Source organism: Crinia signifera, chromosome 1, assembly GCF_055691185.1.
Source record: "Crinia signifera chromosome 1, ASM5569118v1, whole genome shotgun sequence".
Taxonomy (NCBI): Eukaryota; Metazoa; Chordata; class Amphibia; order Anura; family Myobatrachidae; genus Crinia; species Crinia signifera.
In genome coordinates, this window is record NC_139217.1 from 334862297 (window position 1) to 334876209 (window position 13913).

Here is a 13913-nt window from a genome sequence, read left to right on the forward strand (position 1 = left end):
GCTATACTTCATATATTGTGTAAAATCAGTACAGTCTATTGACACCGGATTCTTTGCATTGACAAAGCATATACAAAGTAAAGTACATGTGTAGTTTGTCTGTACTGAGATAAGTTTCCTATGGATTTACAAAAATCAGTGCAGACAAATCTATCTTTGGGATAGATAAAATGACAATTATACTATAATTAAACAGACTGCTAGCAATTCAGATTAAAAATCAACCATCCAAACAGTAAACATACAAACACAAGTAAAGTTCAATACTTAACAAGTGTTAGCGTAATAATCATATTGGATTTTGGTATAATTTACACAAGATGCTACAGTACATTGAGATTTACAGAAATATTACAAAAAACGGAAAAATAGAATTTTTAAGGTGCCCATACACTAGTAAGATTTATCTTCAGATCTCGCTGGTTATGGAAGAGTGACAGTTTGTCAGTTTTCCAGCATTTCCAAGCAAATGGTCAACTGTCATTTGCTCTCATCCATAACCATGTTTTTGTTCAATCCAGCCAGATCTGAAGATAAATCTGGGTGTGTATGGCCACCTTTAGTTATACTGGGCCAGATGCACTAAGCTTCAAAAGTGATAAAATGGAGAGTGATAAAAAACCAACCAATCAGCTCCTGCCTGATATTTTTCAAACACAGTCTGTGACATAGCAGGTAGGAGCTGATTGGCTGGTTGTTTATCACTCTCCATATTATCACTTTTGAAGCTTAGTGCATCTGGCACAATGTGACACCAACAATGAACAATGCCTGTTTAATGCTGCCAGGTGACTGCCCCTGCTGATCATTCGGCTTACATCATTAGATTTTAAAGTTCCAGTGCAAATAGCTGATCATGCAAGAGGTCTTCATGACCCCTTGCTTGTCAATTTATTATGTCATTCTCTTTCTGTGACCAGTGCTTGTCAATAAGCTAAAGCAGTGGTCAGGGAACTCGGTCCTCATTACCCCATGCAGACCATGTTTTGCAGGTCTCCTCACAGAATCACAAGTGAAATAATTAACTCCACCTGCAGACCTTGTAAAATGTGTCTGAGTAATTAGTACACCTGTGCACCTGCTGGGTTACCAGCAAAACATGCACTGTGTGGGGTAATGAGGACTGAGGGGCAATTTTATTAAGCTTGGAGAAGAGATAAACTGGAGATAAAGCAGAGAAAAGGTAAAAGGAGATAAAGCACCAGCCAATCAGCTGTGTTTGAAAATGATAGTTGGTAGTTGATTGGCTGGTGCTTTATCTCCTTTTACCTTTTCTCCGCTTTATCTACAGTTTATCTCTTCTCCAAGCTTAATAAATCTGCCCCACAGTTCCCTGACCACTGAGCTAAAGTCTGTGGGTTTGAATGTCTCATTGTAAGTAGAAGTTCCTGCTACTGTGCCAGTGGTTCCCAAACTTTTTTGAGTCATGGCGCACTAGACTAGAGTATAAGAATTGTTTTCATTGCACCCCTAGGCAAAAAATTTTGTACAGGTATTAACAAATGTAAAAAAAAAATTTGCAAAATTATATGGTCAGTTATGTGGTGAGGGATTTGCTTCTGTTTTATGTGCCACTTGTTTTACCTATTATATTGACCATAAATAATTTGAATTCTTTCTGGACCACCAAAACAAGGCACCCTTGCAAGTGTTCTGAGGAACCCCAGGGATCCACGGCGCCCAGTTTGGGAACCACAGTACTGTACGCTTTCAGATAGTTGAGTGCTCCAGTTCTACAGCAGCTGGCATGGGACTACTATTATAAAATGTCTAGGTTCATCTTAATGAAGATCAGGAGTTGCCATCTTTTCAAAACTACTCTCATTGCTTTTTAACTGAGCTTCACCCTAATGTTAGAACATCTGCCCTTTGCCCCAACTTTACACTGATCCATTCCTTATATAATTCTGATTCTGTCTGGTGCGGTCAAGGTAATGTAGATGAGTTGAACAAGCAGATACTGTACAGCAATCAACTCAACTTCAACCAGCATGACTGAGTATGACTGAGTATGACCAAACCACCCAAGTGACTCGGGTCCTATGTATGGTACTCTTGCATCTCTACTAGAGGGCGGAAGTTGAGATTTCATTTTAAAAGTTATCCTAAGTGAGCAGGTTTTTACTATTAAACTTTTACTTGGGTATGTGATACCATTAATATTTGAGTTTCATTTAGGTGACGTGTCCTCTGTCGATGTTATACTGTCTTTATTTCTATTCTTTCTTTAAGCTACCTAATCCAGTATGGGCTATTTTATGTTTAATGCAGCCATGCCAACACAGGAGCGGTTACTGGCCTATGTGTTACCTATTATATAGAATAAGACAATGAGTTATGTAATAACAATAAAATGATACTTATTTCATAACAAATTTCTATCTATCTCATAAGATCACTACAGTGTCTTCAAGAATTATGAACGCTGGAACTCGCCAAACTAAACCTGGACCGTTGCAGAGCTTCAAGTATATTTTGCATTCAGTATTTGTCACAAATATTGTATTGTTACTAGTCATTAGCATGTTCCCTATTTGTTAGAGGCATCGGTGACCATCACACAAAAGAAAACCCAGTTTTAATGTGAAATGCAATAAGGCATGGGAGGGACTCACACCATTCCATGATGCGTATGCAGATGCCTTATTGCATTTATACAACCTCGGTTGTGTCTTCTATATAAAGAGCTTTTAACAAATATTCTCATTCACTGGATAGTTCAGAGTTTTGTATGGGCTTTGCAGAGAGAATGATCATTGTATGCCCCTTAGAGGCTTAGACTGGTTTCCAACTTTTCCTCTAGTTTCTGGATCTTTTCTTCAGAGCTGCGATCGGGCAGCAGGACCTCCACAGTGTAGCCGATCTTCTTGGCATGAATGAAGCTATATGTGTTATCGAAGCGGAGAACATCTGTACAGGAAGAAGAGAGGTTGGCGAGGTTGGTGTATGAGATCAGACATATAAAGTGGAAGAAATATGTACATTCCATGCACAGCTTCAGGATGTAATGACATAGAAGCACAGCGCTGCATCCGATATGGTTAACTCTGTAAGGCCATCTGTAACTCCACTACTCCCTACATCTCAAACCTCATTTTCCTACAACCCCCCCCCCCCTCTCCGGTTAGGTGTAGATCATTAGGTCGACAGTGTCTAGGTTGACAGTCAATAGGTCGACAACTATAGGTCAACAAATGAGAAGAAAAAAAAGGTTGACATGGACAAAATGTCGACACAAGCAAAAAGTCGTCATGGGAAATGGTCAACATGAATTTTTCATGTTTTTTTTGTTTCAATGTCGACACGGACAACATATTCGTGTACTGTGTCCCCTCACATGGTTCGCCACGCTTGGGGCAAGGTGTCTAGCTGTGCTCAGCACACTCTTATATTCTTCCTCTATACTCACTGGGATGTTAAAGTACTTAAAAAATAAAATGACAAACTCAACCTTCTGACATAGTCAACCTAATGCATGTCGACCGTTTTCATGTGTCAACCTTCTGTCTGCCAACCTAGATAATGTCAAACTAATGACCACATACCCGCCAATCAGCCATTGACCTTCGCCTCCCCTCTACCCTTGTCTCTGCATCCTATGTGTGTTTAGAAGAAGGAAAAGTCTAATAAAGGGCACTGAAAAACCCACCCTTTCATCAATGCATACCCTTCCGCATAACCTAGTACCAGGGGCCGTTCTCCATGCCTGCCCCCTCATGTCTTGGCCATTCCTGCCATGCTCACTTCCTGTTTCAGCCCTTGCCTGCACCTCATGTTACCTATCTCCCCCTCCCTCTAGATTGTAAGCTCTTTGGAGCAGGGCCCTTTTCCCTTCTCTTCTCACAGCCCTCTTCACTGGCACTTCAATTAAAGTTTTCTCCTACTCAGCTACCATCTATAACCGCAGCTCTTCTCAATTGTAATTGTTCATATCTTCCAACGGTAACCCACCCACAGTAGTACGCAGACCTCTCCTCTGCTTCCCTACATCTCAGCTGTATTGTGTACCGAGAATTGTGCAGCTCATTTTTGCCTGTGCTGTGTTTTACGTTTTCAGTTACTGCAATGTTTAAATCTGTGTACCCTGTATTGTTCTAACTAATGTGTGCCATATCTATAGTACTGCAATCTACTTGTAAATAATATATAATAATTAAAAAAAAAATAATATAAACAAGCAGGACCTGGTGCAGAATTGAATGTAAACTAGGTGTAAGTTGCTCCAAAACTGTATGTAAAAAGTTTAAGTTCGTCTATATGTAGAGTTGTATGTATATCATGAGGAGACCATTTCTGTGTAAGCCTGTTATTCATTATTATCATCAATGGACATTTGCATGTATCCTAATCTATTCGCAAAATATATGGATGTTTACATCCAGCAAGAGAGAGTGTGTGTGTGCGTGTGTGTGTGGTTGAGGGCGCATGAGCACAGTGGATAATCAGTTCCGAGTGCCAGGTCTGCAGCGTGGGATTTCTCTTGACCCATGGGTAATGCACATTCAGCTATAAATATGCCACTGTAACTCCTGGTTACAGCAAGGTTGTAGGGTTTCATCTGACATGCAAATTAGTCTTGCATATGCCTGCAATCAGACAGCCACTGAGTAAAAACCCGCCCAGTGCAAAGCTTGTGAAAATATCACCAATCAGTGAATAGCTACAATCCATTCGCAACTTACTTACCATCAAATACATTTTCCAGTGTGTGCAGTCTGTGCGTAACCCAGGACCCACTGTGCTAGTGCAATAGAAACAGGCTGATTGGGCCGAAGCCGACATCACATACCCTTCCTGAAAACGTCTGCGTTTTCCCTGACATGCCCAGAAAACGCCCGGTTACCACCTCCACACTGCAACTGCCTGTCTATCAACTTGCAAATAGCTTGTGATCAGAAAAGACGCTGGATTTTTTCAGCTGAATGACTTTGCGCATGATCGCTACAAACCATACGCATGTATATAACTCCCCTAGATCCAGAGCATGCGCAGTGGAAAACATGCAAAATATGCAAACAGGCACACATTAACTCAGGCCCAGACAGACAAGCTTATTCTGATGGCGTGGGCTTAAAACTCTACCAATCTGACATCTTGTCCCCATAGAGTGATGGTCATCTTGTGAACTTTGACCCCCCATGTTATTGTTCTACATTACTGGAACAGACCATGTGTAACCAGCCTTAAACTTTACACACATTATCCTATCAAATGACATCTAGAAAGGAGAGTATATAACAAATAAAAGATTGACACTTGTTCTGTGCAGTTTTTATTCCGTTATCTGAGTGATGATCCTTAGTAAATGCATCCATAGCTGAAATTATAAGTGATTAGGCCCCCAAGCTTCTATTCCCATCTTGGATTAACTATTGCAAAAATAAGACATCCATGAAAGTATTGGGTGACATTTGAACTTACATGTCCCAGGTTCAGTACAAGTCAGGCTTCCATCCTCTGGTACCATATGAGCATTGTATCGTTCATTAGGCCGCACCTCAATCATATCTCCAGCCTTCTGCCGTTCTCCTGCCTTTGTCTTTCGGAAAACACCAAACCCAATATCAGCACCATCTGACTGGAACTGCCACCTACACAATGGGAACAGATGGAGAGGTGATTTGTAAAGTACAAAAAAAACTAGAGAGACGACACTTCGGTATGTAAGTATATGTGTAAATGATAGTAACATGTATCCTTATTCAAGACTCTCCTGTGATGGGCTACACCAAGCATCACGTTTTACATAGTAATACAGTATGCTTAAATAAAATTGCAAAGGACAGCTATCCAGATAAGAGCTGTCCATTGAGATACAAAGACTACTGTGCATGCATAGGATGACACGTGCACCAAAGGGGACAATGGGAGGAATCCCATTGGATCCCTTTCAGTGCACAATGGGAAGAAAAGACCATAGGCTTGTATAGGGTACTGTCTACAAATGGCACTGCCTACTGGATACAAGCTCTGGAATGTATTGCATATGGGGCCTAATTCAGATCATTCGCTGCTTAGCGAACCCATTACCGCCGCCCGCCCGAACTGGGCACCTGGTTATGTGAGCTGCAGTTCTGAAAAATTCCAGAGGTGCTGCTTTTCCACGTCTGTTCTGTGGCCAGGGGTTAGGTGGTTTATTACTAACCACCATTATGGTTTGCACCTGACACCTGCCTATTTAAGTCTGCCTGGTCCCAACATTCATTGCTGGATCATTAATATTTCATGTGTTCGCATGAGCATCTGTATTGTGCCTTGCCAAGATTTATGGATTCATGTTTCTTCACAAAAATGCGCTATAACGCGTATTTTACTAAAAATTTGTCACCGGGGGTCCCGAGGACGCGCTGTGAGTCAATCACTGCAGCGACCGCCAGAATTCAATCATTGTGCAGTGGCCGCCCGGTAGCCAATCACTAGTGCCTTGTTTTACAGGCCGCACAACCCCCCCCCCCCCCTCATCACGCTGTCTAAGTCCAGTGAAAGTACGCGGCTGAGAGCGGGGGGGGTGGGGGTACAGCTGACAGCCCATTCACCTCTTCCGCTGAGAACGGCACTAAGTGTGACGGGGGACTAGATGTGGCTGGAAGATGGAAGAGCTGACACGCTGTTCAACTCAGAGCAGCGTGTCAGCTATTTCAGTCGCATATCACCCCCTGCCACGCAGACAACCCGTACTCTGCTGAGAACAGCTGGCAGCTTTTTCAGCCCCCTGGGCAACGAGCATGAAATACTCATTGGTAAATAACGTGTGTGCCATAATGTGTACTGGGCATTATGGTATGTGGTGTAAAGTGTACTCAGGGCCGGTGTGCAAGGCACCGGAGCGCCCCAGGCGAGTCGGGGTGGGGGCGCCCTGGTGCCGGGGGGAGGGGGTGGTACCTGTTGAAAAAACTTGCACCCCGGCATCCCTGCAGTGCTGCTGGGGCGGTCAGGGGTGTCCGTGCCGTAGGGGTACCTACGGCGCCTTCATGTGTATAAAGCTGGCTGCGGCCAGCGGGGTCCCTGTAGTGAATAGCAAATAACTAGCGCTTCCGGCGCCGCCTCGCGCATAGCGCTAGTTATTTGCTATTTACTACAGGGACCCCGCCGGCCGCTGCCAGCTTTATACACATGACGGCGCCGCAGGTACCCCTACGGCACGGACACCCCTGACCGCCCCAGCAGCACTGCAGGGACGCCGGGGCGCAAGTTTTTTCCACAGTTCGCTGGGGGTGATGGGCGAACTGCCGCCCTCCAGGTGCCGGCGCCCTAGGCAAATGCCTAGAGCTGCCTAGTGCTGGCGCCGGCCCTGAGTGTACTGGGCATAGCGGTGTGTTGTGTAATGTGTAAGTGGCATTACGGTGTGTGGTGTCATTTGAATTGATGCTATTATGTGGCCACACCCCTTCCCCACAAAGCCATGCCCTAAATGTCCCTGTTTTCTGAATTATGTAGTTTCTAGTTTATATGTATCTTGCTTTATGTGTTATGTGAGTGGGCCAATTGATACTTCCCCCCAAACCACATGTGCCATGCTGGGGAGAGGAGGCTTTATTCCGTTGGGACCCAGAAAAGGTCAAGTAGGACCCCAATTTTTCTAAGTGAGGGGTCCCAGGGACCCACAATTTTTGGGGGGTTTTCGCAATCACTGCTGTGTAGAACTGTTTTGCTATAAGTTCTGTATATGTGTACCCGCATACAGAGTAACTTGTACTACTCACCAGATTACCATACTTTATCTATCTCTCCATCTGGGAGTTACTGCCTGCTTTATTATTTATTAATTTAGGACTTTATTTGTTCCTGCCATTCTGAACATTGAGTTATTTGCGGCATTATTTCAGTTGTGCATATCCTGGTCTCCAAAATTTAGGATTGCATTTTTACTCCGCAAAATGCTTCTCGCTAATTTACAAAACACAAAATACAGCAAAGGTGGATGAAATACAAATGAAAACACAGTAAAACACACATTTAGGAATCAATACACCATCATTCAAACTTGACAGGACTTTCTGTTCAACATGAAAATTAATCACGATTAGTTTCTACAAACAATACCGTAAATTGCACTTTTCAAAAAGAATACCTTTTGGGCAGCATGTTTGGAGAAGGCTGCATGGATCAGTCAGACCAGTGCAGTGATTCTTTGTGTAAAGTTAAAGAAAAGGTTAAATATTTAACAAGATAAACTGTGTGGGGTGCCCCCTGCTAAGCATAGCCAGCTCTAGGCTCTTTGAGCCAGTGTTAGTTCTAAACATACAGGATAAAAGTTGTCTAGGGTCCCCCTTTGTTTTAAGAACCAGTACAGAGCTCTTGGACCATCTTGATTCCAAAAATATGTGGGGGGAAAAGGATACATAGGTCCAGTGGCGTAACTATAGCGCCGCAGCCACCGCGTCAGCGGGGAGGCACCAGGGGTTCTGCTGGAGCTATTGTTACTCCCCCCAGCAGTGCAGCGGGGAGCGAGCAGGGGGGTCCATGCTGTGCGGGGGTACCTGTGGCGATGAGTATGACATTGCCGGTGTCCCTGCAGTGACCTGAAAACAACGCTTCTGCATCTCAGCCAATCAGAAGCACTTTCCCTTCCGCCGGGCGGCAGATAGCGCATTGTTTCCTGGTCACTGCAGGGATCCCGCCAATGTCACACTCATCGCCGCAGGGACCTCTCCCTGAACGCAGGTACCCCCACGCCACACGGACCCCCCCTGCCAACTCTCCGGGGGTCTTGTCTTTTTACTGGGGGGGGGCGGGGTATTGTCTTTTTACTGGGGAGAGCGCCGAAATTGTCCCGGTGGGGGAGGGCGCAGATGTTTTTGTTACGCCACTGCATAGGTCACCTGTATTTTGTAAACCAGCACCTGGCTTCACTAGTCAAGGAGGTAAAGCCACACCCAGGGGGCGCATTTATATTAGTCCCTGTGTCTGCAGCAAGTTTTTAAACCCCTAGGATATTTACACAGAATGAAGAGGAAAAAAATCTACACTGGAATAGGTTTTACAGGCGACCTATGGATTCTACTGGAGGAGAGGACCGAAGGGCTATGGAGATGTAGGAAAGTTTTAGTATGTATGTATGTGAATGTGAGTGGAGTGTTACTTTCATGGTGTGTTCTCTTTATTGTCATATTTGTTTTACTGGTGGGACTACAGGTACCAGCGGACCCTTTAATGCTCCACATGCTGGTAGTTATGGTTCTCCAAGTACCAGCATGGCGGAGGGGGAAGGAGCTTGCTGGAACCTGTAGTTCCACCAGTAAAAAAGCATTACTTTTTTTCCCACCTGAATGCTATGAGCTCGCCACCCACAGCCCAGGGATGGCTGGCATAGCACCTGGCCTGACAACTTGGGAGTGAGAAATGCCATGATCGCAGGGACCAATATTAACATATAGTATTACCTCCTTGGCTATTGGAGCCCAGTGCGGTTTAAAAAATACGCGGGACCCCTAGTTCCTGTTTTGGAGCCATGGCCGATTCAGGAGCCGGTCAGCCTCATACGGAGCTGCACACATCTAAGCGGCACTCGGCTCGCCCCATTCGTGCGCGTCCCTGTCTTGGTGCGCCGAGATGGGTCATTTCGGCGTGCCGTCGCTACAGATGAGCGCGGCTCCATCTGTAGGTTCACACCCAACAGCCAAATACAAATGAATACACCGTCAGAAAAAAATAAATGTAGCAAATAGTAGCTAAAAAAAATGAAATACATCTGTGAACGATCATAAACAGCCGAGTTTAAACTCAGCTGAAAGAAAACTAATAGTATATTTCCAGTGTTTCCATAGCAGTAGTGTTTTATTTGTATCTGCATTAGTTCTGTCTGCATTCCTTCTCCCTGAATAAACACCATCATGTATAGAGTGCTACTGTGTGGCTTCTTGTGCAGCTACTCCCAGGGGCTTCCTAACGTCTGTATGGGGAGTGCTCATACAGTAAAGCAGATGAAGCCGATGTCTGGAAACCTCTCTTCCACTCCCTACGAACAACAAGTCACAGAAATGACTGTATTTGGATGCTCACCTAAGTACACATCCTGGGAACAGGATCTCATACTCCATTTGCTGACTGGAGCCTCTGCTGATCGTAACACTGTGCTCATAATTCTGCTGCACTTGGTCCCTCACATAGTACGTCTTAGGGATGTCTCCACCGTAATTTATCTGAAAGATAAATATCAGATGAAAAAAAGGCAATATGAGCATATACATTCCAAACTGCTGTATCTACATAGCATTTATATTTTTTCAAATCCTCTGCTTAACGCTCGCAAAGAGTTAGTCCCTCACTTAGCGACATTCATCTATTGCAAGGAATGATACTTGAAAAACTATGGTGTAAAAGATGCCAGGATGTCTTGAATATCAATCCCATGAGCAGCTGGTAATAAAAATAGGTATATAGACACCACTTTATCATTATAAATATTTAATGCAACTGCGTATACCAGTAACAGAATGGAGTCTTCCTGCAAAACATGGTGTGTTCTACTTGTAGCAATGCGCCCAGGCACACGCATACCTCAGTAACCATAACACGTTACAGAGTCCAGATACAGAAATGTACTGTATATACTAATTTATGATCATTTATAGATGTGACCTTTTCTTCAGTACATACAAGCAGACAGTCTGATAAGATGAGAGGAATCGTTATTTCTTGTCTGTGATAAAATCCTGTCAGATAAGTTTTACAGACCGTGTAATTATACAAACATGGCTTACTCAGCTATAGTATAAAGTCTAAAGAAAGTCTAATGTGGCCTACACATGTAGCAATTTAGGGGCATTTTCTAAGCGATCTCACTATATCATTAGAAAGTGCCCGTACATTGCTACATGTTGGGGCCATTGCGATGCGCAGCCCAGCACGTCGCTAATGCCCAATGGATATTAATCGGTCAATGGAGAACACTGTCCCTGACAGTTTGCCCAGCGAACTGTGCTGACGCATCGCTGTGTGCTGAGCGATCTTGCTGAGCTATTTAGTATCACTCAGAACACTCAGCACATTTTGCTGTGTGTAGGCCTCTAAGGAAAAGTAAATAACTACCAAAAAAAAACCTGAAGAACCTGCTTCAGATAAAGCTAATGTTAAAAAGGTTAAATAAAAAAAACTAAACAATAAGTAAAACTAAGATAAAGTGTAAATTATTTTACCTTTGGAACTATTCTATAAAATCATTTATTGGCCATGTGTGCTTGCACACACTAGGAATTTTTTGTGGATTACAGTGCAGCATCAAGCAGGGATGAAGGGGAAGACATTACATACATTTAATTTCAAGCTACGACTATGGTTGTCAGGTCGCCAAGTAGGGACACGTTGTTTGGCTGTTGATATTGGGATTGCATTCGCTTTGATTGGATTGTTCAGGTGATGGACGGCTAACGGAAAGAAGCTTCTTGCGGATCTGGACCTGAACCATCTTCCGGATGGTAGGATGTCGAACAGGTTGTGACCAGGATACAGCTTGTCCTTTGCGATGTTCTCAGCGTGTTTCCTTACCCTGGATGAGAACAGATCCCTTATCGGGGGAAGGTTGGGCCCTATGATCCTTTCCGCAGTCTTCACTACCCTCTGCAGTTTTTGTTTGTCGTTCTTGCTTGCGCCATCGTACCAGATTGTGATCGAGGAACACAAGACAGACTCCACGATGGCGGTGTACAATACGCACAGCAGCTCCTGTGGGATGTTGAATTTCCTGAGTTGCCTCAGGAAGAACAGGCACTGTTGGGCCTTTTTGATGTTTGTGGTTATACTTAATCTATATCTTAGGTCGCTGGACATGGTTGTCCCTAGGAATTTGAAGGATTCAACCGGTATTACATTAGCCCCACATAATGTTATTTACAAACAGAACACCCTATTTAGTAGAAGTGGTATGTGTGAGGAGGAGATGGCCATTCATGGTCCTGCCTACAGTATGTCACAAGCACATGATACCGATGAGGTGGCTGTGGGACAGCAAAACCTGCCCTGTGACCAGGGAGACCATCAGATTTCAGCAGATTAACAGACCTGGTGGACTAAGCCTTTGGGAGAAACTGTGGTACTTGTTTCCTAGCATGGCGCCCCTGATATCCATCGCAGAGCAGCGCATTGCATCGCATGCAATATAGCGGCATGCAATGCAATTTTTAATTGTACAAGCACCCTGATGGGTGCTTACAATGTTAAATGCACCCCCATTGTCAACGCCACCCCCACTATCAATGCCAACGCAGTACGCTTCCTCTGACCTTTTCATACCCCCACTATCCACGTCGGCGTGGAGTTGATTATAGATAGTGTGGCGAGCGCAGCAAGCCCCGCGAGTCGACGCGGATTACTTAACATGTATTCCGCGTCCCCTCGTGGGGCTCGCTGTGCTCGCCACGTTTCGGGCTTGGTGGCTCGCTGCACTCGCCACACTATGTAAAGTCAACTCCACGCCGACATGGATAGTGGGGGTATAAAAAGGTCGGAGGACGCATAGTGCTGCCGCTCGCCACGCTTCGTGTGGGCGTTGATAGTGGGGGTGGCTTGGACAATGGGGGTGCATTTAACATTGTAAGCACCCATCAGGGTTGTACAATTAAAAATCGCATTGCATGCCATTTGCTGGCATGCGATGCTATGCGACATTTAATTGTACATTCCGGGTCATTTTCCAGAATATCGCATCGCATACCTTATGGCATGGTATGCGATGGGCGCCGTGCTAGGAAACAAGTACCAAAACTGTTAAATAGAAAATTTAGTTTAGGTCCTATAATTTATTACATAGGTTTTGAATGTAAAGCCACCTGTACATAGGTTGTGGTGTATGGCCATGTTCAACGCATCTCAATATGTTTTCCATGGGTTCTGAGAACAGGTAATACTAGTAGTAGAAGTACTACAGTAAATGGAATATTTGAAACTCAAATATAAATATAAAACTGTGCCAAGCTCTAGATTTCTGCCAAAGTAATCATATGACTTCATCGTATAAGAATGAAGCACTTGTTTACAAGCAGAAATCTAATCATAGGTACTTGAAAGTCTTCTGCTAAAGCAAGGACCTAGAACCACTACACATATGAATAAGACAATATACTCCCAAATCTTTACGGTTTACCAATCCTTAAATTAACGTCTCTGTTGGCTGGTATAATGTTGAACTCAAAAGCCATTTGCCAGTCTTCATTTACAATGAAGATTTTCAGGATTGTTCCAAGTGGGGGTGAAGAGCCATCAGATGGCAGTCAGGCATAAGGTATGTTGGGCGCTGGATGACTGCCCGACAGGGGGGAACCCAATGGTCAGTATCCGGACTGCCGGTGCTCCGACGGGGGGAACCCAAGTGACAGGAACTATTCTCCCTTGTGGGGGTCCATGACCCCCATAGAGGGAGAATAGAACCTGTGGCAAGCATAGAGAGCCACGAGCCCGCAGTGAGCCTGCAGGGGGCTTCTTTGCACTCTCCCCCCCCCCCCTTGTCGGAGAACCGGCAGTCAGGATTATGATGTCAGGATCTACCCTGTCGGACTGCCATACCACACCTAGGTATGTCATGCAGTGCCAGATCCCATTGAGCCGTTTACTAGCTCCAATGCTGCTGCTCTGTGCCGCTACTGGCAACCTCCCACTCCGAGGTTCTCGCTCCACAAGTGTGCATGTGGGCCAGCATTTGCTTCTTTAAAATACTCTCCCAGTTGCTACTGACCTAACACCCACTTGGTATTAGTGTTTGACTGTTACCAGTCCTTGCCTATCACACTAGAAACCAGATCAGGGTCAGTGAAGCCTTATGTCGTTTGCTGCAGTCCTTGGCAAATGCCACTGGTTTGTTAGGATATATTCCCCTGCTCTACGTAGTACAAATCTAAGTTGGTAGTTCATAATTCATCATCCCAAAATGGTGACTGTGCTTGAACATGTATACAGTCAATTTCCGATTCTGCTTAGTT

At 44.5% G+C, this 13913-nt stretch overlaps 1 protein-coding gene across 1 annotated transcript in view; it reads right to left on the reverse strand.

Moving 5' to 3' along the window:
- Positions 1 to 1280: 1280 nt before the first annotated feature.
- SEC14L2 (SEC14 like lipid binding 2) overlaps positions 1281 to 13913 on the reverse strand; it is a 43010-nt gene continuing 30377 nt past the window's right edge. The window contains exons 10-12 of the mRNA XM_083145312.1: positions 10003 to 10142; positions 5422 to 5591; positions 1281 to 2910 (exon numbers count right to left, since the gene is read on the reverse strand). Of these exons, the coding sequence (XP_083001438.1) occupies positions 2768 to 2910; positions 5422 to 5591; positions 10003 to 10142 (453 nt within the window). The 3' untranslated portion in view covers positions 1281 to 2767. The remainder of the gene's footprint in view (positions 2911 to 5421; positions 5592 to 10002; positions 10143 to 13913) is intronic.